At 36.5% G+C, this 24,014-nt stretch overlaps 1 protein-coding gene across 4 annotated transcripts in view; it reads right to left on the bottom strand.

Annotated features, from left to right (window-relative positions):
• The window catches only part of NOL4 (nucleolar protein 4), a 439,542-nt gene that overhangs the window by 22,201 nt on the left and 393,327 nt on the right, over positions 1-24,014 (bottom strand). For 3 of the 4 annotated variants that reach the window (XM_072604514.1, XM_072604513.1, XM_072604516.1), the window contains one exon: positions 2,509-2,689. The exons of the other annotated variant lie outside the window; for it this stretch is intronic. In XM_072604514.1, the coding sequence (XP_072460615.1) occupies positions 2,509-2,689 (181 nt within the window). The remainder of the gene's footprint in view (positions 1-2,508; positions 2,690-24,014) is intronic. 4 annotated transcript variants of the gene reach the window in all.

A 24,014-nucleotide genomic window follows, 5' to 3' on the forward strand; every position in this document is an offset into this window, starting at 1 on the left:
TACTCATTTAACATTTCTTCAACTATAAGGGAAAACAAGCCAAAAGAACCCCAGTCCCATAATGACAAGATTGTCAATATTATTTGTTATTTTAAAAATTACAAAGCCTTAAGTGGAAAATAGCAAAATGTTTACAATACATTCTACACTCTACCATTGAACTCAAAATTGTTCTTTGAAACTGAAAGTGAAGCAAATGGAGGCATAACTTTTAAATATAAATGCTAAATTTTAAATATAAAATGTTAAAATTAAATGAGCCTTCATTTCCCACAGAATCTGAGTAGAAATAACTTTGGGATTGTCAGAAGAGTACATATACCAGGTTGCCTAGTACTGCATCACAAGCACGTAAGCAAAATGTGAAGAAAAGTTTTTTGATTTGTTCACTGTTTAGGAAGCCAAACTCTGCTTGTAAGTCCATCAAAATCTCATGGTCAGCTGTTTATTTAAAATGATAAAGTTTAGCTTATCCATGGAATCACCAGGCATATCCATAAACAATTTAACAACAGCCTTAGTTTTTAAAATAAAATATTACAATCCAGTTCCTATGGAATCTGTACCAGACTTTTTACAGATTAAACTTCACACAGTACAGTATATCTCATATCAACCACTTAATATTTAATGATCTGTTAGGCTCTAGTGGTTCTAAAATTAAAAACTTAATATAGATGATCAGATTACACTTTAAAAATATTAATTTTACTTATAAGACATCTCCTTAGCTAAAGCTATTGTCTTATTGTATGATGGTTTAAAATGGATACATAAAAAGATTATAAAAAATTAACGGTCCTATTACATCCTCAGTAGTCTAGGCAGGGAAAGACACACACACAACACTCACACCTTTTTTTTGCATTAAAAGTAATAATAAAAAAGAGCCAAAATCCCTATTACATAGTTTCACACGTAATTATTTTTAGTTGAGTGAATTATAATGATAATGAACATATTCTACTGGCATCACCTCCCTGCTATTCATGGGATTCTGTAAAGACAGGATGAATAGTAGAAGAATTCAGTTTTTTTATTCATAAAATCCCTTTTAACTCGAGATGTAAAGCTTATTGGTCTGAGCCTAGGACAGTATACATATTATAATCTTGTCTCTGATGTAGGTTTGTTGAGCACCTTTGTTTCTCTGCCTCAGGTCCCTCACCTTTGAATTAGGACTAGTTATACTGACCTACCTCACATAAAGACTACGTAAAGCAATATTGGTTAAAGTCAAGTGTACACACAGCAGACTAATATTTTAGGAAAGAATTTAGCAATACATATGAGATCATTTTTTAAAATGTGATGACCTGTACTGCCCTATAAAACACATCATCATGGTATCACGTGTTGTTAGTACGACATATCCTCACGAAAGAATGCTTCTATATTAAAGTTTGTCACATAGTATATGTGGGACATTGGGCAAGCCACTCTCCTAGGTCCTCCATTTTCTCATCTGTAAAATGAACTATGGCTGCTCAGGTCCCTTCTAGCTCTAAAACATATTATTCTTATAGTAGACTATCAATGGACCATATTCAAAAATTTCCCAACCATTTTTCCACCTTTAACATTTTTGTTAATATCCTGAGGAGGAAATAACATGAAGGTGGGGGAGGATTTGGGTTAAAAAATACAGGACAATTTGTAATCAAGAAGTAGGCTAGAAGGTCTTTGGCAAGTTTTAAGGAAAAGGTAACCCAGTAGGAATGGAAGTCACAAGACCTTAAATTTGTCAGTGATTGACCAGAGGGTGTAAAATTGCTAAATTTCAGAATGATAGAATTATGGAGACACCTCTTAGAACTCAAAGGAATTAGAATCAAGATGAATTAAAGGAAGACTACTTTACACAGTGGGTAGCAAACTTTGTGAATCAGTACCAAAATAGGTTGTACAGTCAGAAGATGAAAAAGGATTCAAATATCATGGATCCACAGTAGGCTATGGGAAAATAGTGTTGTTTGGGAAGTTCCTAACCTTTTGGTGCTAAGGGAAGTAACTACCATGCTTGCTTCCTAAATATCTCTAGGTTTCATGATCAGAGACAAAATTCTTACTTAGGTCTTCTATTGGTCTGATGCCTAATACTTCTATTTTCTCATGTTCTTATGCTTTTGTGTCCTTGAATAAGTTATTTCATATTTCTGCACTTCAATTCCCCCAAATCAGGGATCACCTTGACTCTTTTATTTAAAAAACCCCTATTTAACATCACTGTTTTCATAAAAATTGTCGTATTTATCATCAGGGGTTTCAATTTCTAGGGAAAAATCTTTTTTATTTACTTAATCAAGTTTTGTAGAGTTTGTTTTCAGAATTATCTGCAATCCTACAATTGCATAATGACTTTGCCATTTTGAGAATTAGCAAGAGAAAAAGCACATTTATAGGAATATGTATTTGGGAGACATCTATATATTCTGTCTTCTCTCTCCAATTTCGAACAGACGCCACCCCCAACTGGACATACATACACAATCTGTAATAAGAACTCACCACTACTAGACGCATCATTCAGATTTAGCAGTCCTCCTCCTAACCCTCTGTAACTATGGTAACTGTAGGTCCCGTTTCCATTGATATACAACACCTCCTGTGTGCTAGAAACAGCTGATGTTGAATAAGTGACCTGGGCCGCCTCTTGTTTATACTGTTTGTCAGCTGAAGCAGACTCGTCCTGAAAAGACAATGTTTCATTATAGGGTGTCAAATCATTGTTATATTTTACTTGGAACAGGACTTTTTATTGTTATCTACATTTCTGCAAGTGTGGCTACTGGGAGGGAAAAAAAGGGTATATTCAACCTGAATTCTTGCTTTTGAATGGCCTCCTGCCAAGGAGCCAACAGTGTGGAAGATCCATCCGCGGATGGTGACGCAGCACTTTATTCTTTTCCAGACAAACTTCAAAGAACAGTAAAAGAAAGAAAAAAGAACAGTTCTTCCAAATCATCTCTTGAAGTCTTTTTCAAGCGTTGCATTAGTACTTGGAGAATTGGCTACAAATCTTTTTGCCCCAGAGACCCTGTCAAGTCATAGAAATGGTGGCAATAAACTTGATATCTTTTCTGATTGAGAAACTGAGACTAAGTGAATTTCCCACACTGCCATGGAAATGCAAAAGGCCCTAATCTATAGGGCATATCTGACTTTATTTGACTCCTGCATGTGGTAGCTCTTTTTTGCCTCTAACTTGCTTTATGACTGCAGAGACAATATAAAACAAATCACTGGTGAATTCTGATGAGCTTTTTTAGTCATAATCTGAAGAATTTTGCAGCCCATTAACTTTATGGCACATGTTTAACAGAACAAGCAACTTTAAAACTCATTTTTGTGGCCCCAAATGCTTAGAGAGTAAACATGAAATAATGCAGCTCTGTGAATGCAGAGATACAGTCACATTGGGAATGACCCCCGATCTTTCACAAGAGAAAAGTAGATCCATAATACATAGCACTATAGAATTCTGATTGAACCATTCTTTGATCCTGACCTGTGAAAGGAGACCATTTCCAGTCTCTCTCTGTTATTGTCACCCTGAGATGTCTACCTGGGAACCAGATTTATGGCTAAAGTGAGACACTTTTTTAGTGTACCAAAATGAGATTCTGAAATTAAAAAGGGAAATATTTCAAAGGCAAATAAACTGCAAAATTATTCAACTGATGGATTCAGTCCTTGGCCTTTGAATTCCATAAAACTGAATTCTCTTTTTAGGGGTTTTAACTCAGAGTCAAAAGGATGGCTAGTTATTAGATTTCAAGGAGTCTATGAATTTTGATAGGAAAAATTACATCCTTATTTTCACTAACTTCTAATTGAAATTCAGCATTTCCTTCAATTATGAATAGGTGTAAGAATTCAGTAGACTGCCAACAAGGACTATGACCAAAAAAAAAAATATTAAGATTCCCTGGTCTTGGGAACAACACTTTTAGCTGGCCATGGGAATAGCATGCTCTGATCAAGGGATTTGGATATCACTTCTAACATTATTGTTAGGCACAGTGAATAAAATGTTGTACCTAGAGCCAGCAAGACCTGAGTTCAAATCCAGCTCCAAATACTTTTTCATAGCTAGGTGACCCTGGGCAAGTCACTTAACTCTTGTCTGTCCCAGTTTCCTCAATTTTAAAATGAGGATATAATAGCTCTCAGGGTTGTTGTGAGGATCAAATGAGATAAGATTTGTACAAGCACTTAGCACTGTGCCTGGCACAGAGTAGGTACTATAAAAATGTTTATTCCTTTCCCTTCCTTTTCTTTATTCAGTGCTGAGGTTAGATCTTTAATGGAGAATTCAAGGTCTGTAATAGTTTCTAGTTACCATATCTCTGTTGAGGTAGCCTTGAGATTTTGACTGTCTAAAGAAAATGCAGAGTGGCATAGAGGATAGAGTGCCAGCACCGGAATCGAGAGCTTTGTTGAAGTCTTAGCTCTGATACTCAACAGCTGTCTGTTCGTGGTCAAATCACCCCATTTTACTAAACCTTCTTTTCCTCATCTTTAAAGCCAGTATCACCATACACCTTACATCACAGAGCTGTTATGGAGAAAGTGTTTTATAAGTGGAAAGAACATTAGATTTGGGGGTCCGTATATGAGTTCATGTCCTGACTCTTTCTATTTTGATGACTCTGAGAAATCCAGCTGACCTCTGTGTTCCTATTTCTTCAAAATAAGAGGGTTGGGCTGCATGGCTTCTAATATCTCTTCCAAATCTACAATTCTCTGATTCATTGACTTTAATGGGGCAGATCAGAGACTCCATTTTGAAAAAAAATATGCTTCTATTAGAAAGAAGGAGATGTGTGATGTATAATCTACATTTCATTTCCTTGATGTGCTGTGGTCTTGTTGATGGTAGAGAGAGATGTGCAATCTAAGGAGCTTCACCGTTATGTTCTTGGGAATACTGAGCTCCTGATTAGGTTTCCTACGGTAAATAGGCCTGATGGGAGGATTCAGATTGAAAGTAGTTCAATTTTAAAACCAGTGAAAATTGCTACAGCTGGCATCAGTGGCACAGAAACCCAGCATCCGCTGGCAGTTGTAGTCAACTTGATTATAAATGATAGTTTTACCTGCCATGGTGGCAATAAACCTGGCCAACCAGATGGGCTGGTACCCCATATGTCACCTGCCACAATAACTCAGTGTCAATTTCTAGAATCAGATACTGGAAGAGAGTATGGGGAAGGTTTTGACAGGCCTCTCTCACTCTGTGAAGTCGTTTTGGACTATTTTCGCAACAAAAGAGATATCCACAGAAGACCAGTTCAGTCTGTGCATATGATCTCCATTTCCTAAGCCACTATCGCTGAGTAGCCAATGAGTCCTTGAAGAGAAGTCTACGTGGGATGAATTTCAAAGTAATTCTAAAGTCATAAAGGACTGCTCATGAACAACATCTTCCTTTTTGAGGTTAGGCCTGTAGCTAAAAGATCTTTTTAAACAATGACCACTTATGATAGGGAGCCTTTTGGTTTCCAGTATTACTCTCTGGAAACACACCAGAACCATTTCTTTTGGTTGGGAAAAGACAGCAAGTCATACTCATAAAATGTATTCACTGGAGGAATGTCTTTCTAATGAGTTAAAATGTAGGCTAGATTTTCACCAGTAAACATTCTCTTAAATTCTTTGTATAGAAGAATTAATCTCTGTTATTAAGTTTGCTATTTTTTTTTTGAGATTTGCCTCTGGCCTTTTATTATTAAGTATTGCTCCAAACACAACAGTAACAACACTGAACAGTCAGATAATTAATACCATTAATAACCAAAACAGGCCTTGTAGGCATTCATTTGTATTCAAACACAGATTTGCATTATTGATGTTACTGGGAGCAGTTAAAGTCCACTATATGTTCCATTATACACCATATGAAACTCTAACAAAGAAAGAAGCTGTTGTGTCCCTTAGCCAGAGCTTTAATATAAATTTAATTTATTTTTATCTTAGAAGATCATTATTATCAGTTGTAGAGGACAATCACATTTCCCCCCTTTAATGACAGAAAAAAAATTAATATCCCTTGGAGTCAAGTTTTAGCTTGGCCAGCAAGTTTCAACAATCATTAGTTTCCAATGTACCCTGACTTGATACTTTTGTTTCTTGAATTGGTGTGAAGATTATTTTCAAAAGAGGTTGACATCGGAACTTATGGATACAAACTTCAAGGCTCGCCAGTGCAGTGACTTTTCATTAAGATGAACAGAAAATACACACACGCGCACACACACACACACACACACACGAATCGCTATTCCTTTCTGATTCAATTTTTGTACATGAAAAATAAAGGGTAATCATAAAAAAGACAAAAATATGAATGATGCTGGCCACCAAGACACAACCAACTGGAAAACACACTGAATGTTTCTATTTAGAAGGATCATTGACTAAAAAAGACATGACAGACTAAATAAACTTAAGGTGACTTCTATGGTTACATTTTAGACAAAGTGCTCAATATCATTTTGATATATGTCAAAGGGAAAAAAAGCTTGTCTCCTACTGAAACATGAGTGAAGATCTGTTATAGCATGGGCAATTATTTATATCAGGGGTCTGACTGAGGATGGCTTGAGTTGGTCCAGGATACTCCACTGCTCTCTCATTGTTCTCCACTCAGCTAAGAGGCAGCAAGCACCCAGAGGGAGAATAAATTGGTTTGGCAGTCCATCTTTAGCTCCCAAGTTACCTATTGGCATTTTCTACATTATAACACATTCATCAGAAAACTCCAAATTAAGTGTTCTATAGAGAAGAATCTCATTCACTCCATTCTGACCTTTCAAGAAATATGATTTTTGTTATTTCTGTTTTTAAACTAAAGTATAACAAATTTTCCACAAGTATTGCTTCCTGATAACATTAGCTACGTCATCACTCGTATATCTTCTTTTATTTCGTCTTTTACAATAGTGCTTAGCACAATGCACATAGTAAGTACTCAATAAATGCTCTCTCTCTTTCCTCTTTTCCATCTTTGCTCCCTCCCTCCTCCCCTCCCTCCCTCCCTCCCGCCTTTCCGTCCTCCCTCCTTCCCTTCCTTCCTCCCTCCCTCCCTCCCTCCCTTCCTTCCCCCCTCCCTCCCTCCCTCCCTCCCTCCCTTCCTTCCTTCCTTCCTTCCTTCCCCCCTCCCTCCCTTCCTTCCTCCCTTCCCTCCCTCCCTCCCTCCTTCCTTTCCTCCCTCCCTCCCTCCCTCCCTTCTTTCCCCCCTCCCTCCCTTCCTTCCCCCCTCCCTCCCTTCCTTCCTCCCTTCCCTCCCTCCCTCCCTCCCTCCTTCCCTCCCTCCCTCCCTTCCTTCCTTCCTTCCTTCCTTCCTTTTTTTCTTCCTTCCTCCCTCCCTTCCTTCCTTCCTTCCTTCCTTCCTTCCTTTTTTTCTTCCTTCCTCCCTCCCTCCCTTCCTTCCTTCCTCCTTTCCTCCCTTCCTCCCTCTCTCCCTTCCTCCTATATGTTCTTCACCTCATCAGTACTTTTACTCTATTTACAAAGAACAATGGAAAACTTCAGGTTCTATATCAAAGCAGAAACATGTTTCATATCTTCACTATACTGTCTTCATATGTCTAAATGGGTAGATCTGGAGTGGAGTTATTTACAATAAAGCTTCTATATACAGTTATAGAGACTGATGATTGCTATTTTAAAAACATAATTTGAACAATTTCTGGAAGCTAAGTAAATTCTGCACATTTATATTGTAACTTACTAGTATGAGACCTTTCACATGCCTTATATTATTGATCTTGATAAGCATCTGGTGAAGGAAGTGGCGTAAATATTACCATCTCCATTTTACAGTTGAGGAAATTCAGTCTCCAAGAAGTCACGAATGGTGAAAGACTGCACAGTTAGTCTGGGCAGAATCAACACTCCAATCTAGCTCTCCTAACTCCTCTGGGCTTTACCCCCCAATTAGCACTGCCCCTACTGAATAGGTGTATACCATAGGTAACTATGGAAGACAAGAAGACAACTGGAGAACCAAAACACCAAATGGACATCTCCTCTTCCCACCCTCAAATACTATTCTTGTTTTGTTTTCTCACATAATTGGGAAATGAAACACAAGCTAAAATTAACCCTAGCCAATGCAAAGTCAGAGAAAATAGGCTTGTTCTCCCCACAAGCACTATATCTAATATATATATATAAAATTGAAGGGTGTTGGAAATTAAAATTTAGGAATGTGTTAGGTTTTTGCTGTTGCTGCTGCTGAAAGGTTGAACTTTTAAAATGATATAATTAAGCAGAAGTCTCAGATTTCTCATGCAGGCATATTTTTTCCCTTGGCAAGAACTAGAGGGCTCTTGTAGACTTAGTAGCTATTATAACCCTTTCTTTGGTCAACTTTCCTTAACATTTACACACACTTAGCATTATGAAGTATGTTCTAATTTGAAAGCTGCTTCTATTTGAAGGATATCTAACAGATTAGATACTTAGAGAGTAGACATCACAACAGGAAGAATAGTCATAGAAATGTCTGATACTTTGCAGAAGACAAAAAAACATCCTCAAAGAATAAAAGTTTTCACTTTAGAAATCTATTCACAAATGCACAAAACAACTGCAATTCAGGTGATCCAGAGACCCTACTACAAGGAGATAAATGCTTGGGTGGGGTGTGACTCATGATGGCAATGTTGATCTGGGAGGTATGTCACATTCGAAAAGAACAGAAGAGATTAAAATAGATGGGGGCAGAGAAGCTCTGAATATTAAAAACAGAATAACATGAGGCAATCAAAGAGCCATAGTGGGAAAGTGTGGTAGAAACTATTTAAGTGAAGAAAGTGGAAGTGAAGGAAGAGAAGTGATATTGTCATGGGAGTGTATTATAGACTACCTGGATAGAAAGAGATGAAATATTTGAAGAATCCAGGAAACATGCTTAGTATGGAGACATGATGTAGTAGTAGATGGGGAATCTAAATTATTCCATTTGCCAGTCTTCTGTCTGCCCAAAGCACAACAGCTAATGAATTCTTGACTTGCATTAATGAAAATGTTATTGGTCAACAGACAGAAGAAATGATGAAGGGAAATGCTAGTCTACACTGGGAGTCTGACTGAGGAGAAATTGATTGTTAAAGTAGAAATGAGACTCTTACAAGGAAATGAGTGCACCATCTTAGAATTTGATAAGAAATGTGAGGAGAGAAAAACTTAATTTGATAGTCATCTTTGAATTTAGGAGATGAATGTGAAAGTCTTCAGGGAAAGAGTAGGTCAGAGTCTGTGAATTCAGAGGTCAGCCTAATGGGGATAGAAAGCTATCAAGAATCAAATAATGAAAATGCAAAAAAAGAAAAAAAATACTACAAACCAAATTCTACTATACTAAAGGGATGAAAAGGGGAATTGTCTAAAAATAAGGATATGGATACATAGGAAATTAATTGGCCAATTTAGATTTTTAATTGCAAAATAAGATGACTATTAAAACATTGCAGAGCTCTATAAGAATTATAGCTCACATCTATCTAACACTTTAAGGTTTGCAAAAAGCTCTACTTATATTATCTCACCTGGCCCTCACAATAGCCCAATGGGATAGGTGTCATTATTATTTTTGCTTTACAGAAGAGAAAAGTGAGACTCAGAAGGGTACTTGACTTGCCTGGGTTTGACAGAAGACATAGGTATCTGAGTCAGGATTTGAATTCGGGTCTTCTTGACTCTAGGCTCAAAACTCTATCATCTATGCCAGCTGAGGCTTGTGAGGAGAGTTAATGGCAACAAAAAGTATTTTATAAAAGTTTAAGAAATTTTTTTTTTAATACTAGAACTGTGATCTCATTGGTATAAGGAACTCCTGGTCAGGAACGTTATCAAAGCATATCACCACTTCTCTGCAACTTACATTCTTAGAATGGAGGGAAATTCTTAAAATTGGTTCGCAAGGTTGTTGTGGAGCTAAAATAACATGCTATTTGAAAGGCTATTTGCAAACTTTAAAAATGTTGTATATAAATGTTAAACATGTGGTACTTAATATTAATTTAAATGTATAATGTAATGTTAAATACATAATATTTAATGTTAATTAAATGCTAATTTAAATACACAACAAAATATTAAATATATGTTCTTATATATAAATCTATAATGTCAGTTATCCTTATTAGAGCTAAGGATTCATACTGTGGGAAGTAAATAGGTTCAAATCAGGTCTTGCATAATTGGGATTCCTGCTCAGGGTGAGGACTAGGAAGAGGAGATTAATTAACTCTTGTTTTGCTTTTATTTTCTGTCATGGAAAATTATCGTATTCCTGAAAATGAGGACTATTATAAATGGTTACTAGGGAACTGAATATCAAACACAAGGACATACAGAGCACCTTGTTGGTCACAAAACAAACTCAAATCACTTGACTTGGGAGAACTGCATTCCAGTGCTCAGGAAGAACTGGCAGGCAGATGAGGTGATGGGAACACTGTCAGTGATGTCTGAAAGATTATGGAAAATGGGAGAGACAACCGTGGGTGGGGAGGGAATAAGTGTTTATCTAGTACTGGCAGGCACTTAATTATTGATCGACTAATTATTATGTGCCAAGAACACTGCTGAGCATTTTACAAATATTATCTCATTTGATCCTCATAACAACCCTGTTAGGCAGGTGCTATGTTATTATTTTCATTTTACAGTTGAGGAAACTGAGGCAGACAGAGCTTAAATAACTTGCTTATGGTCACGCAACAGTATCCGAGGCTGTATTTGGACTCAGGTCTTCCTGACTCCAGGTCCAGTGCTCTAACCACTGTCCTACCGAGCTGACTTCTACAGGAATGTAGGAGGAATATGAAATTTTCATAAAAGGGAAGAGAATAGAACTTAAAAAGTATAGATCAGTGACATTGACTTCAACTCCTAGTGAACTTCTAGGACATTTCATTAGAGAGATGGTTTGTGAGTTATTTAGAAGAGGAAATGGTGATGATTGAAAATGAGCATGGTTAAAGTAGAACGGTTCAACTCAGACTAGCTACATTTCTTCTTTTGACAGGATCACTAGCTCAGGACGGGAAAGTGAGGCAGGTGACCTTGCGCAGCCCTCCCTCACTCTAAACAAAGTCAGGTGCAAGTCATGTCATCATTTCTCCAATGGCATGTTCCTCTTTGAAAACGAAGGACTAACACAGAGCCATATAACACAAGACTGTAGACAGAGTTTTCATAGGCTTTGGCTATTAAGTCAAGTACAGTCAACGCAAAGGTAGTAAGAGGTCAGCTATTTAAAAGAAGAATAGCCAGTTTACAGAGGAACCAGGTCTCTCTTCAATGGAAGTCTTTGACCAAAAGCTTATTGGTCACTGATGGGAGAGGTCATAGATGGATTCTTGGTCAGGCATGGATTAGACGAGAGGTCCCAAGCAGCCCTTTCAAATGCTAAGATTCAATTATTCCTTATTCTCAATCTCCTCCCCCCCACCTATCTCTGCTTTAAAAATTCCATATTTAAAGTAGGCCATAATATTTTACTCATGTTATATTAATGAAGATTTTGAGAAGGAAGAGGGCTTTAACTAGAGAGTTCTCACATCAAGGAGGTTTTTTTTTTTTTTTTTTTGAGGGGCGTGGGGAGACTGGGTTTTAGGAATATTGGCTAAATTTATCCATGAGCTGGGCTGACCAGCAGGAGCTATTCTGTGTCTGTCTATCTGTCTCTCTATCTACTCTGTCTATTTGTCGATCTATCTGCTCAGCTATCATCTATCTATTCATTTACATGGAGCAGATTTAAATACACATGGAACATTTTTCAATTTTTCTTTTAAAAGCAAGATGAGTGAAGGAAAAGAGCCTGACTTTCAGAGTTAGGATACCTGGGTTCTCCTGAAAACTTTTAATTTCCTCATATGTCAAATGAAAAAAAATAAGTAGGGTCTTACCAATCTCACTGATTAAGTAAGATTTTAAAATGTGGATGTGATTTGGAAAAGTGTTTTTACAGCACTATACAAATGAACCATATAAAAATAAGTATGATCACTCCAAGATTTGTTTGGCTTTGCTGTTAAGATACTGACAATGCTACTTTGCAGTTCTGAAAGCTCCTTCCTACTTTTTAAAATTCTGTCTTCCTAGGTAGTTAGCATAGATATTACTTTTCCCAATTCACAGACAGGTAAACCAAGGTGCAGAGAGGTTATGACTTGTTCAAGGTCATTTACATAAGAGAGAGTGCAGACTTATATTCAGGCCTTATTACTCCTGACTGGTTCTTTTTTCCACTCACTATATCTCACTCACCACACTGCCTCTTACATTGCTAAATTATATTTCAGTCCTCCTCTATATACATGGCTTAGCTGTCCATTGACAAATTCATGAAACAAATACCATAACAAAACTAATAATTTAGAACAACAAAAAGTGCTTTGCCTTATTTTTCTGCATAATCACAGTCATATCTCATTTTATTGTGTTTCAATTTATTGCACTTGGCAGATACTAAATTTATTTATTTTTTTTATAAATGGAAGGTTTCTGGCAACCCTGCAGTGAGTCAAGTCTCCGGCTCCATTTTTTTCCCCAATGAAATGTGTTCATATCATGTCTCTGCAGCACATTTTTGTAATTCTAGCAATATTTCAAACTTCTTCATTATTATTCTATTTTCTATGGTGATGTGATCAGTGATCTTTGATGTTACTACCTAATTGTTTTGGGGCACCATGAACCATGGCCATTTACAACAATGAACTTAATTGATAAATGGTGTGTATTCTGACTGCTCTGCTGACCAGCCTTCACCAGTCTCTCTGCCTCTCCTCAGGCCTCCCTATTCCCTGAGACACAACAATATTGAAATTAGGCCAGTTAATAAGCCTGCAATAGCCTCTAAGTGTTCAAGTAAAAGGAAGAGTTAATTGACAGGGCAGACTTCGTTGCTGTATTAAGAAGTTGCTACAGTCAACCCAATCTTCAGCAACCACCAGCCTGATCAGTCAGCAACCACTAACACAGAGGCAAGACCCTCCCCCAGCAAAAGAATGGCAATGCTCTGAAGGCTCAGATGATGGTTAACATTTTTAGCAATAAAGTATTTTTAATTAAGGCATATATACTTGTTAGTATTTTTAATGAAGACATATACATTTGTTAGACACAAAACTATTGTGCACTTAATAGATGACAGTATTGTGTAAACATAGCTTTTATATGTACTGGGAAAACAAAAAATTCATGTGACTTGCCTTATTGCAGTGATCTGGAGCTGAACCCACAATATTTCTGAGCTATGCCTACATTCAGTATTTCTTAATCTGTTACTATTGCTGTGTGTGTGTGTGTGTGTGTGTGTGTGTGTGTATGTGTTTGTGTATGTATGTGTGTGTGAGAGAGACAGAGAGATGAGAGAGAGAGAGAGAGAGAGAGAGAGAGAGAGAGAGAGAGAGAGAGAGAGAGAGAGAGAGAGAGAGAGAGATCCTAGCAAAGAGTAGTATCTTTACTTGACTTACCCGGGTTATTGCCTTAGTTATCTTCTGCTTTATTAGTACAGAATTGGTCAGAGACAGCACTTTATCTCATGTATAAACAACTGGAAAACATCAGTAAAGTACAGTTAAATAGCTTCTCTCTATCCATTTTATAACAAGTGCTCTGCTTCCATAAGGGAATGTGAAAGAAGAATAACTACCTTGCAGTTTGTGCCGGGGGAACAAAAGTTGACCTGCCTGCCTACACCCATTGTGAATCGAGGCAGTACTTGGAACACTCCGTCTTCAATTCAATCCTCCCTTCTCCGCAATTCATTTACACAGTTTGAAGCACTTTGTATATTCTGTCCAATTGCTGGCTGTAAAAGTGCTTAAGGAACCCACAAAATACCCTCTCTATCCTTTTACTAAAGATGCACACATATCCATTACGGTGGATATTAAAGGAAAGCCATATTGTAGCTAATTTTAATCAGCCTAGTGATGAGATTTAGGTGAAAGCAGTATCATGCAAAGAAATACATACATACCTATATATATATATATATAGGTATGTATGTATCAAGTATATTTCACACACATATTTTTTATTGTTCCCCAATGCACACGATGACAAAATTCCAACCCATGTCAACAATTCACCCAACATGTTTTAAGTTCCTAGAACATGCCAAGCTCTGAGATGGGCATTGTAGATGAAAAGAAAATAACAACAAAAACAAGAGAACAGTTGTTATCCCCAAGGAGTAGGATCATAGGAGCAGAGATTTATACTATGTTCATGTCAAAAAGCAAGATGCTGATTGACCAACATCTGTTTATACCAATTTTCTGTCATCAGTTCCAAAGAAAAAATAATCATGTTGAAGTGCTTTAATAGTAATTCATTGATATTATTAAGTTAAGCCTGTGTTTTAGGCTGGTTTTAGGATAGGTAAAATAATCTAGGCTGGTGTTAAGGAAGCACGTTAGGGGTGTAAAGAATGAAAGCATATAGTTTCTGCCCTCAAGTAGTCTATTGTCAATGAAATAAAGGAGGAATCTAACATGCCCAACAATCCATATAATCAAATATAGTATGTCACATGACTATTCTTGAGGAATTCAGCTTTTAAAGCCCTTTATAGCATGGGTCCTTCCTACCTTTCCAGTCTTCTTACACTGACTCCTCTCCATATCCTCTGTGATCCCATGACACTCACCTCCTTTTCCTTGCTCAAGACATTCCATTTCCTGACTCCAGGCATTTTTAGTGACTGGTCCCCATGCTCAGAACTCTCTCCCTCCTTATGTCTACCCCCCTGGAGAGGCAATGAGACCAATCGGATAAAGTCAAAGCAAGGCTGACATGATACTCAACCAACTTCAATCCTGGCTGTTGCCTCTAGAATGAAATATTAACTCTTCTGTTGAACTTTGACAGCTTTATACAACCTGGCCCCAGTCTATCATTCTAGCCTCACATGGGAAGTGGATATTACTTCTCTTCCCTCCCTTTCCCATCCAGGCAAACAGATCTTCTCTCTGTTCCTCACTGTCTACCTCCATTTTCCTATGCCTGGCATGTCCTCCCTTCTTATTGCTTCCTCATAGCTTTTCGCCCTTCCTTTAAGATGCAGCTCAGGCAACATCTTCTGTATGAATCCTTTCCTACTCTCCCTCAACTGCTAGCACCCTCCTTTCCCAAAGTATTTTGCATTGAACTATTTTGTAAGCATTGGCATATATTGAATGTACATTAATGCTGCATGTGTCTCTCTATGGACTTGTGTCCCCCAATAAAATGTCAGCTCTTTGGGAGTAGTGATCGTTTCGTTTCCCGTACTCATGACTCCAGCATTTAGCACAGCACCTGGCTCATAGTGAGCTTAAAGATTACTTGTTGAAGACTGACTGATTGATGCTCTGTACAAACATCTGTAAAAGGAGGAAGAAGACCTTGAAACCAGTTGTGTAAGGCAAGATGAAAGGAAATGGTGATAAAGTCAATTAGGAGAATTGTGGAAGAATTTATAAAAATTGGGAACTGAGAAGGGAGAGGCAATTCTTGGAGAATTATAATGAGTTTAGTTTTATTCATGTTAAGTTTGAGGTGACATCAGAGTTATTGTTTAGATATTTTTCAGTTGTGTCCAAATCATATTGTGCCTGATTTTTTTCAGTTCATGACCCTATTTGGGGTTTTCCTGGAAAAGATACTGGTTTGCCATTTCCTTCTCTGGCTCATTTTACAGATGTGAGAGGGAAAGAGAGAGAGAGAGAGAGAGAGAGAGAGAGAGAGAGAGAGAGAGAGAGAGAGAGAGAGAGAGAGAGAGAGAGAGAGAGAGACAGGGAGAGAGAGAGAGACAGGGAGAGAGAGAGAATGCCAGGATAATGCAGTATCCCAAGAAAGATCAAAGGGGAGAATTTCACACAGGAAAATTTGATTAGTGTTGTCAGAGGTTACAAATGGGTCAAGGAGAATCAGAACCAAGAAAAGGCATTTATTCTGTCATTTTTATACAGCAATATAAATGTGAAATTTGACTGGGCTTAAGACACAGACAAGTTTCATTTGAAAAGTTATCAGGTATAATTCTTCAGATCGATTTATACATAACAGATTATTAGTATTTCATTATAGGCTTTCTAAGTAAATCTTTTCCTTTCAATTTATTAAAGACAAAAATGTCAGATAAGAAAATGAGGCAGTCTGTTTGCATACACTAAAACAACTTTGGAGAATGGCTTGCTCATCTAATTAAAAGAGTTGTTTCAAAATGCTCACTGAAGTTCAAAAATTTGATTCAGAAAGTTTGAATATTAAATTCACATTGGAACTATTATTTTCAGTCTAGGAAATATATCTTCCAAGTTTAACAAAATACTATTCAGTTTTATTTTATTTTATTTTTTTCCTTGGGTTTTTAAATATACTTCACAAGTATGAATGTATTCTTCTCTACTACAGATGACTTTCCCTTCCTCTTGAATTGCTTACTGATTGACTGGCCAATTCAGGTAGCCAATGTTTGTCACAATATAGAACCTACTCTGTTATTTACAAATGACCTGCTCTTGATGAAGGCAATTTTCATATCCTGTTGCAATTGGGTCTTGGCCACTTCCAATGACGAAAAATCTATTGTCTCTGACCAATCCCAACATTAGGAGCCCTGCCTTAGTTTTCAAGTCATGTATGGAAGTGGTTTGGTGCTGCCTCTTTTGGAGATGAATGAATTCCTTCTCATGCTCTTTGGTAGCAGATTTACTTAAACCTTAAACCTGCTCTCTGAAACTGGGACTCCATTGGGGTCCTACCTGAGGGCTCCTCCGGACCCTCCTGCCTTGAGAGTGATTATCAATAGTAACTGCTGACGTTTCCCTCCCAGTCTGATGTCTTTCTTTTTCTTGGCCTCATTAAAGGGGCCATGCCCTGGCTACTTCTGAAACAGGCCTATTCAATGAATGGGCGTTGCCTCACCCTAAGTGAGTGCCTGCAAAGACCTTGGCCTAAAGGGCTCACGGTCTCCCAGTGCATCCTGGGTCATCTCCAGTCATCCTGATGCACATCTGGTCACTGGATCCAGATGGCTCTGGAGGAGAAGTGAGGCTGGTGACCTGCACAGCCCTCCCTCACTCAAAAGAAAGTCAAGTGCAAGTCATGTCATCATTTCTCTGATGGCCACAAAGGACAAGCACAACACTTAGTCCCTAGCTACTGTTTTCATCTTGATGCATAGAGCTGAAAGCAAAGTTGACATTCAATAGATACCTATGAATACTTATTGATTTAATATAATTTCAAGTTACACGACACTTCAGGTATCTAGAATTTCTTCATCATGTCTATTCCCTTCACTGATACAGATTACACTCTTCCATAAATTGACACATGATCTTCAAGATTTTTTTTTACCCTCTCTTTCTTCCCTTTCCCTTTTTGTCTGCCAAAATAATTGTAGAGCACAAATCTCAACAGGTCACTCCACTGTTTAAGAAGCATTAGTGGCAAATTCATCTGTTTGACATTTAAGGCCCTACATCATCATGTGTTTATTTAATTTTCTAGGCTGATTACATCTCTCATACATTCTAAGGCCCAGTAGCCATTTTTTAAAACCATAATTAAACAAGCAGGAATCACATTATAGACTTCCACTAAGGAAGTGGTCCATAGGACTATGAGTCCCAGCTCTGTCATCTCAATGCAGATGACTCCAAGGTTCCTTCTCTCTTTTCTGAGTCTCAGACCTTTAATTTTAGCTTCCTGCTGGACACTTCCATTTGGATGCCAGGGTATGAAGTATATTCTAAACCTATAAAAATTTTGACTTTAGATAACAACCCAAAAGGATAAAGCCATTAGAGCAGAGCCCAAATAGGAAAGCATTTAACTCCTAAAGGGATAGCAATAAAATATTTTGATCAGCAGGACAGAAGTTATAAAAATTAAAAAAAAAAGGAATATAGCAATTTATGACCACACTCAGTATTTCATTCCCCAGTGACTGGCTCCAGAAAATATTTCTATATGTTGGCTATCCATGACTGTAGCTTAGTCTGAGACAAAACTGGACATTTAAAAAAATATGAATAGCAAAAAACAAAAGCAATGAACATGTAGAAAATATTTTGAGCTTTTAAAATCATGTAAATAAGTTGTTTTTTAGGCCTTCTTTAATCTGACACCCCCCTACTCTTTCTAGCCTTATGCCAGACATTTTCCCTGCATACTTTCTACTTTCCTGACTCCTTACCTTTATTCACCACCATTCCCTAGATCTGCCATGCCCATCTTCCATACTTCCTTCTCTCTGTTTCCATCTCAAAAATTCTAATTCATACTTTGAGACTTTGCTCACTAGTTACTCCTTTTCCCTAATCCTCCCAGCTAAAAATCATTTCTTTTGTTTTGCAGATCTTACATGTCATCATTATATGATATTTTGTGCTACAATTATTTGTCTATATGTCAAATTCTCTAGGAGTAACAATTTTATAATTGACAACCTGCTTTCTTCACAATAACTCTGTGAGACGAGTAGTTCAAGTTGTATCTCCATTTTATAGTTGAGGGGAACTGAGACCAAGAGAGGTCAAGTTGATTGCTTGGCTAGTAAATGGTAAAGTCAAGATTTGAACGTAGGTTTTTTGAACCTACTCTGCCACGACATGTCCTGTAAAAGGTTGTAGACTCCATAATGGCAGGGACTGCTTTTTTTTTTTTTTTTAACTCATTCAACTTTTGTGATTAGGACAGCATTCTGTACAGAATAGGTAATTAATAAATATCTGTTGAAAAGGCATTGTGGCATATGTCATAGAATTCAAATAAAATTCAAATGTCATCGGGAAAGTGTCTTTCATGGATGAGGATACTGAGGCATGCAGAGGTAAAATGAACTATCTAAGGTTACATAGCTAGTAAATGGGAGAACCCAGCCTAGAGCCTGGGTGTACCAATTCCTAGTTGCTTACTCTTTCAAATTTCATTCTCAACCTGAGTTCTCAGAGTTCAGATTATTTCTTTTATTAGAGTGGAAGAAATAGTATAGCAACGTCTTAGGCCAGCAGGTCAGATTAAAATTTTCTTTTCAGACAATCATTTTGAAGGAAACTTCTTCCTCTCATCTTTATTCTATTTTAGCTCATATTCTCTAATGGTATCTATCATTTTGTTTAGTCATTATTGCTTATATTTTCACCAACTGCAGTGCAGTTGTAGTTGTGCTAAACTCAGAAGCCAAAAGGCTGATAATCTAAATGAAACAGATTTAGAATGATATAAACATGGGAGACAGAGAGGTCTTGAATATTTAGCACGGAGTTAAAGTTTTAAAATCTTGTAGAAATACATTTTATATAATAAAGATCTTCCTTTCACTTTATAAAATGAAGATTTTAAAACTTATCAATGCCACATACTTTCACAAAGCTTTAAAAAACTTTAAATGAGAAAAATCATATTATAGGTACTCTAAAACATGAATTTTAATAACTAAAATTATATTTTGAAAATTATACTATGGAAAAGTGAGCTATGCTTTTTACCTTAAAAAACAAAATATCATTAAAATAATTTATAAATAATTTCATTCATATAAAAAATTAATTGATCATTTTAGATAACTCTGAATGATCAGTGTTCATACTCCCAAACCTAGGCTTATGCATATGCAACACAAAGTTCAGTTTTCAGAAATAAATTAGGCTTGAAACTAATGAGAAATTTAGCATTCTTTGTGTATGTTTCTAAAATTTGGTCAACAGTGATTTCTAATTAATTAAGATTATGTTCCAGTTAATTCAGTTTAGCAAAACTTGTATACCAGATGGTTTTTTTTTTTAGTGGAGCAGGGATATATTAACCCCAATATCAAAACTGAGAAACAGTCATTAACCATAGAAATTATTAGATACACAGTCTAACACACATACGCTCAAACTTTTCACTTGCCCCCCCCCATAAAAAAAGCTTAATCTTTAAAAAGAATACATTTATTTATGGAATGCTCGGAGTTTAAGTATTTCCAAAGCTCCATTTCACATTAAAGAATAGTTTTACCATAACAATAAGCTTTGGGAACACTACAATAGTTAATAATCACTTCATATCAGTTCACTGCTTCATAAAATTTGGTCTAGAAGATTTCCACCTATGAAATTTGTAGCTGTTGAGAAGCAACCAAAGAGCACATTGGATGGAACACTGGGCCTGCTGTTAGGAAGGCCTGAGTTCAACTTTAGCCTTAGACACTTGGAAGTAGTAGGACCACACGCATGCCACTTAAATGTTTCCTGCCTCAGTTTCCTCAACTGTAAAATGGGGATAATACCAATGTAGATCTCAGGATTTTAGTGATGATTAAATGTGATAACACTTGTAAAGGGTCTCCTTCTATAACCCCCATTTTTTTTTCCTCCTAAAAGTTTTCTAACTATCAACCTAATTCTGAATAAAAAAAGAGGAATACATGTGAAGGTCCAGACCTACGATGTCATCAATGTAGGGAATACCAGTTGTCTTACACTAATTGGATTCACCAAACTATAATTTTAAAGAGTTTCAGGTTAAATTACAGGCGCACATCATCAGAAATGATAGCACATATCAAGGGTAGGACTTGAAACTAAGTCACCTCAAATCTGAGGTCAGGTTTCTATCCATTGTATCATCCCATCTCCCCATAAACCTAGTTCTGAGGTTCCTCAATTTTCTTTTCTTTCCACTTTGAACCCACTTAGGTTCTGGCAAAAACAGATAGGAAAACATAGCTTCCTGCATCTATAAGAATTGCCATAGCCTCAGACTCACAAAGCATAATCTTAGATGTCTACTAGCCCAGTCTGTCACAACTGTCCAGGAATTCTCTCTAAAACATCATGAAGAATGGTTAGCCAACTCTGCTTGAAGACCTCCAGTGACAGGGATATTGTCACCTCTCAAGGCACAATCATTTTTTGACAGTTAACTGCACTTTCCACCCACTGTTCCTAAATGTGATTTATTGGACCAAATAAAACAATCTTAATTCCTCTTTTATATAACAGTCCATCAAATACTTTAATACGGCAAACCTATTCCCTGATGTGTGCCCCTCTCCAAGAATTCCCTTTTCTAGGCCAAACAACCTCCATTCTTTCAACTAGTTTTTATACAGAATGTTCTTCAGTGCTTTCACTATTCTGCTTACCTTCCTCTAGATGCATATCAGTTTGTCAAAGGTCTCACTTCTGAATAGTGTAATACCAAGAACTGAACATAAAACTCTAGATGTATTCTGACCAGGGCAGAGTTTGGTAGTACTACCAGTTTTTTTTATCCTGGGAACTATGCTTATATTGAAAAATATCTGTATTTTTGTTAATATTTTTGACTTGTACACCACATTGTTGATGCACATTGAGCTTTTGGAATACTAAAATTCCTTTAAATTTAATTAATTAATTCCCATGAATCCTAAAATTCATATCAACTATTTCCTAGTCATGTTTCTTCTTTGTCCAGATGATTTTTTTGAACCTAAATGTAGGACTTTCCATTTGTTTCTCCAAAAATTTGTCTTAACAGATTTGGCACATTGTTCAATCTAGCCTGTCAACATAATTTTGTAATTATGTAATCAGATAATTTTATAATCTAATTCTGTAATCCAAAAGGTTATCTATGCTTTCTGTCTTTAATTCATCAGTAAATTTATGTCTTCATCCAAGTTACTTATGAAAATATTGAAAAGAGTAAGGTCAAGAGCCAAGGACAAGGTGGTGGGAAAGAGCATTCAAGTAGAGTGAAGTAAAATGTGCTTGAATCTTGGCTCCAACCTCTACTAGCTATGTAATCATGGACAAATCATTTAACTTTATTCAGTCTCAGTTTTTTAGCTATAAAATGAGTACCACATTACTTGTACTACTGACCTTGCAGGACTGTTCTAGAAAATCACTTTGTAAACCTTAAAGTGCTATCTAGACATAAATGATTAATATTAACATTTGAGATAAGATGTCTCATTGAAAATCTTCCAGTATAGGCTGGGTGACTTTTTGACTGTAAAGGCAATTCATGCTTCAATTATTGATTGGGACAGGATGATTGTTTGTCCCTTCAAATACTGATTCTGTGATCTCTAGGTAGACCAGAAAGACAGCTTACGAAGAGTATGTTCATATTTCAAGGATTATTCCTATTTTCCACTAAAATTTCTAGAAACAATATTTTTCATTTTATCTACACAAATAAAAAACTAAGCAAAAAAGAAATCTCAGACAAGTGGTATGTATTTAATCTATCATATGTATCTCCTTTATCCCAAAGAATCAAACCATTATGTGAATTCTTATGATTTTGTTCCTTTCCTGTTGTCAAGGACTAATTGTATAGTAAACATAAGAAAAGAAGAGAAAAAGAAAATAACCTTGGGAAAAAACCAAAGACACTAAAATGTAACCTAGTTCCCTAGCTCTCAGGATGGTAAGCCAAATAATTATAATTAAATCATCTTTGAAATGTGAGAGATTTTGAATGCCTTAACCACTAACAATGAATTTTTCTGGAAGTAAAGGCCTCAATAGATATATGTGCATGTATATCTTATAGTTATAATCTAAGTTCCAGAGAAGTGAAGTTAATGTAAAATTTTCAGAGAAAAAATCTGTTCATTTACTAGGTGTTTAGAGTTTTTGTCCAATTACTTAAAATGTTAATACAGTGGAATCCTATGATAATGCTGATGCCAGGAGTCAAAGAGAACAACTGGCTTATAGACTTTTTTAATAATGAGAGAAATACCCCATTTACTCTAAAGAGGGTCAGGGACTGAACTACAATACAATAAAATATGTATCATGACAAACCAACTTGTAAAGAGGTATACCTGCAATGACTAGCCTTTAGAATTTTTATTTTCCCTCAGATTTGTAAAATTTCACATCTTTCTGATGAATGAAATTATTAGTTGGAATAATTATTTTATTATATATCATATTATATATTATTATTTATTATGCTGTTTATTATTATTGACATTTTCCAATTAGTTATTATTAGTTGGCAAACATTGGCAAGACATTCACAAACTTTAACGTTCCAAAAGACCAACTTCTTACACACTTCACATACAATACACAAACCAGATATCTTTCTTTTCATTATTGGAGGAGCAGGCTTCAAATAACTCAGGACAGGACTAGTATATTCGATGCTAAAGCTGTTGTTCAGTTTGTTATCTGTAGTGTTGGAGCACGCAGTGCATTGGTCAAGATTTTGAAAGCATTCTCCCTTCCTGTTTATAGGTCTCAGCCCTTCCTCTCCACCAAAGTCCTTCTTCTTTAAAGGCTCATTCTCTGGGTGCCCTGGCTATATATCTTGACCAAGCAGGCTCACCAGTGAAGCAGAAATCAGGCACCATACAATTCTATGTTAAGAAGAAGTCAGGTCTCACCTCAGGGGTGATTTGCTTTTCTGTTAGCTTTTGTCTTCATAGAGGTAGAAAAACTTGATTAACTAAGGCCATTTCAATGGGAATGTCTTTGTTAGCAATCGTAAATGGTTTCAAGATATGAAACAGGTGTTTCCACATGATTCAATGAACAAAATGAGGAGCAAATTTCTAATGTCACCTCTAAATGATGGATTCCAGGGTCACAGGTTTCTGATGAAGAGTACCTTCAGTCCTGGAGTAAGCACAGTTCCATCTGGTTTGTAGATCTTGAGGAGCTTTTGAAGTGGCAGAGCTTTATATCTTCAGGGTTGAGTAAAAGTTTTATAGGTTGTTATAATATGAATGAACTGGGAGTCAAATCTGCCTGTGCATCATGATGCTCCCAGAGAATTAGATTTAAATTAGTCAAACCAAGACTATTAGGGAAGTTGTAGATATTTTAATATCTATTTTAGTTTATGCCTTTTTATATTATTGTAAATGTAAAAAATAAATGAAGTCTGTATGAGACCTCACCAAATACTGGACACACACACCTACACATTTTTGTTGTTGGTTGTTTCAGTCGTGTCTGGCACTTTGTGACCCCATTTGGGATTTTCTTGGCAAAGAC

Source organism: Notamacropus eugenii, chromosome 4 (assembly GCF_028372415.1).
Source record: "Notamacropus eugenii isolate mMacEug1 chromosome 4, mMacEug1.pri_v2, whole genome shotgun sequence".
NCBI lineage: Eukaryota > Metazoa > Chordata > Mammalia > Diprotodontia > Macropodidae > Notamacropus > Notamacropus eugenii.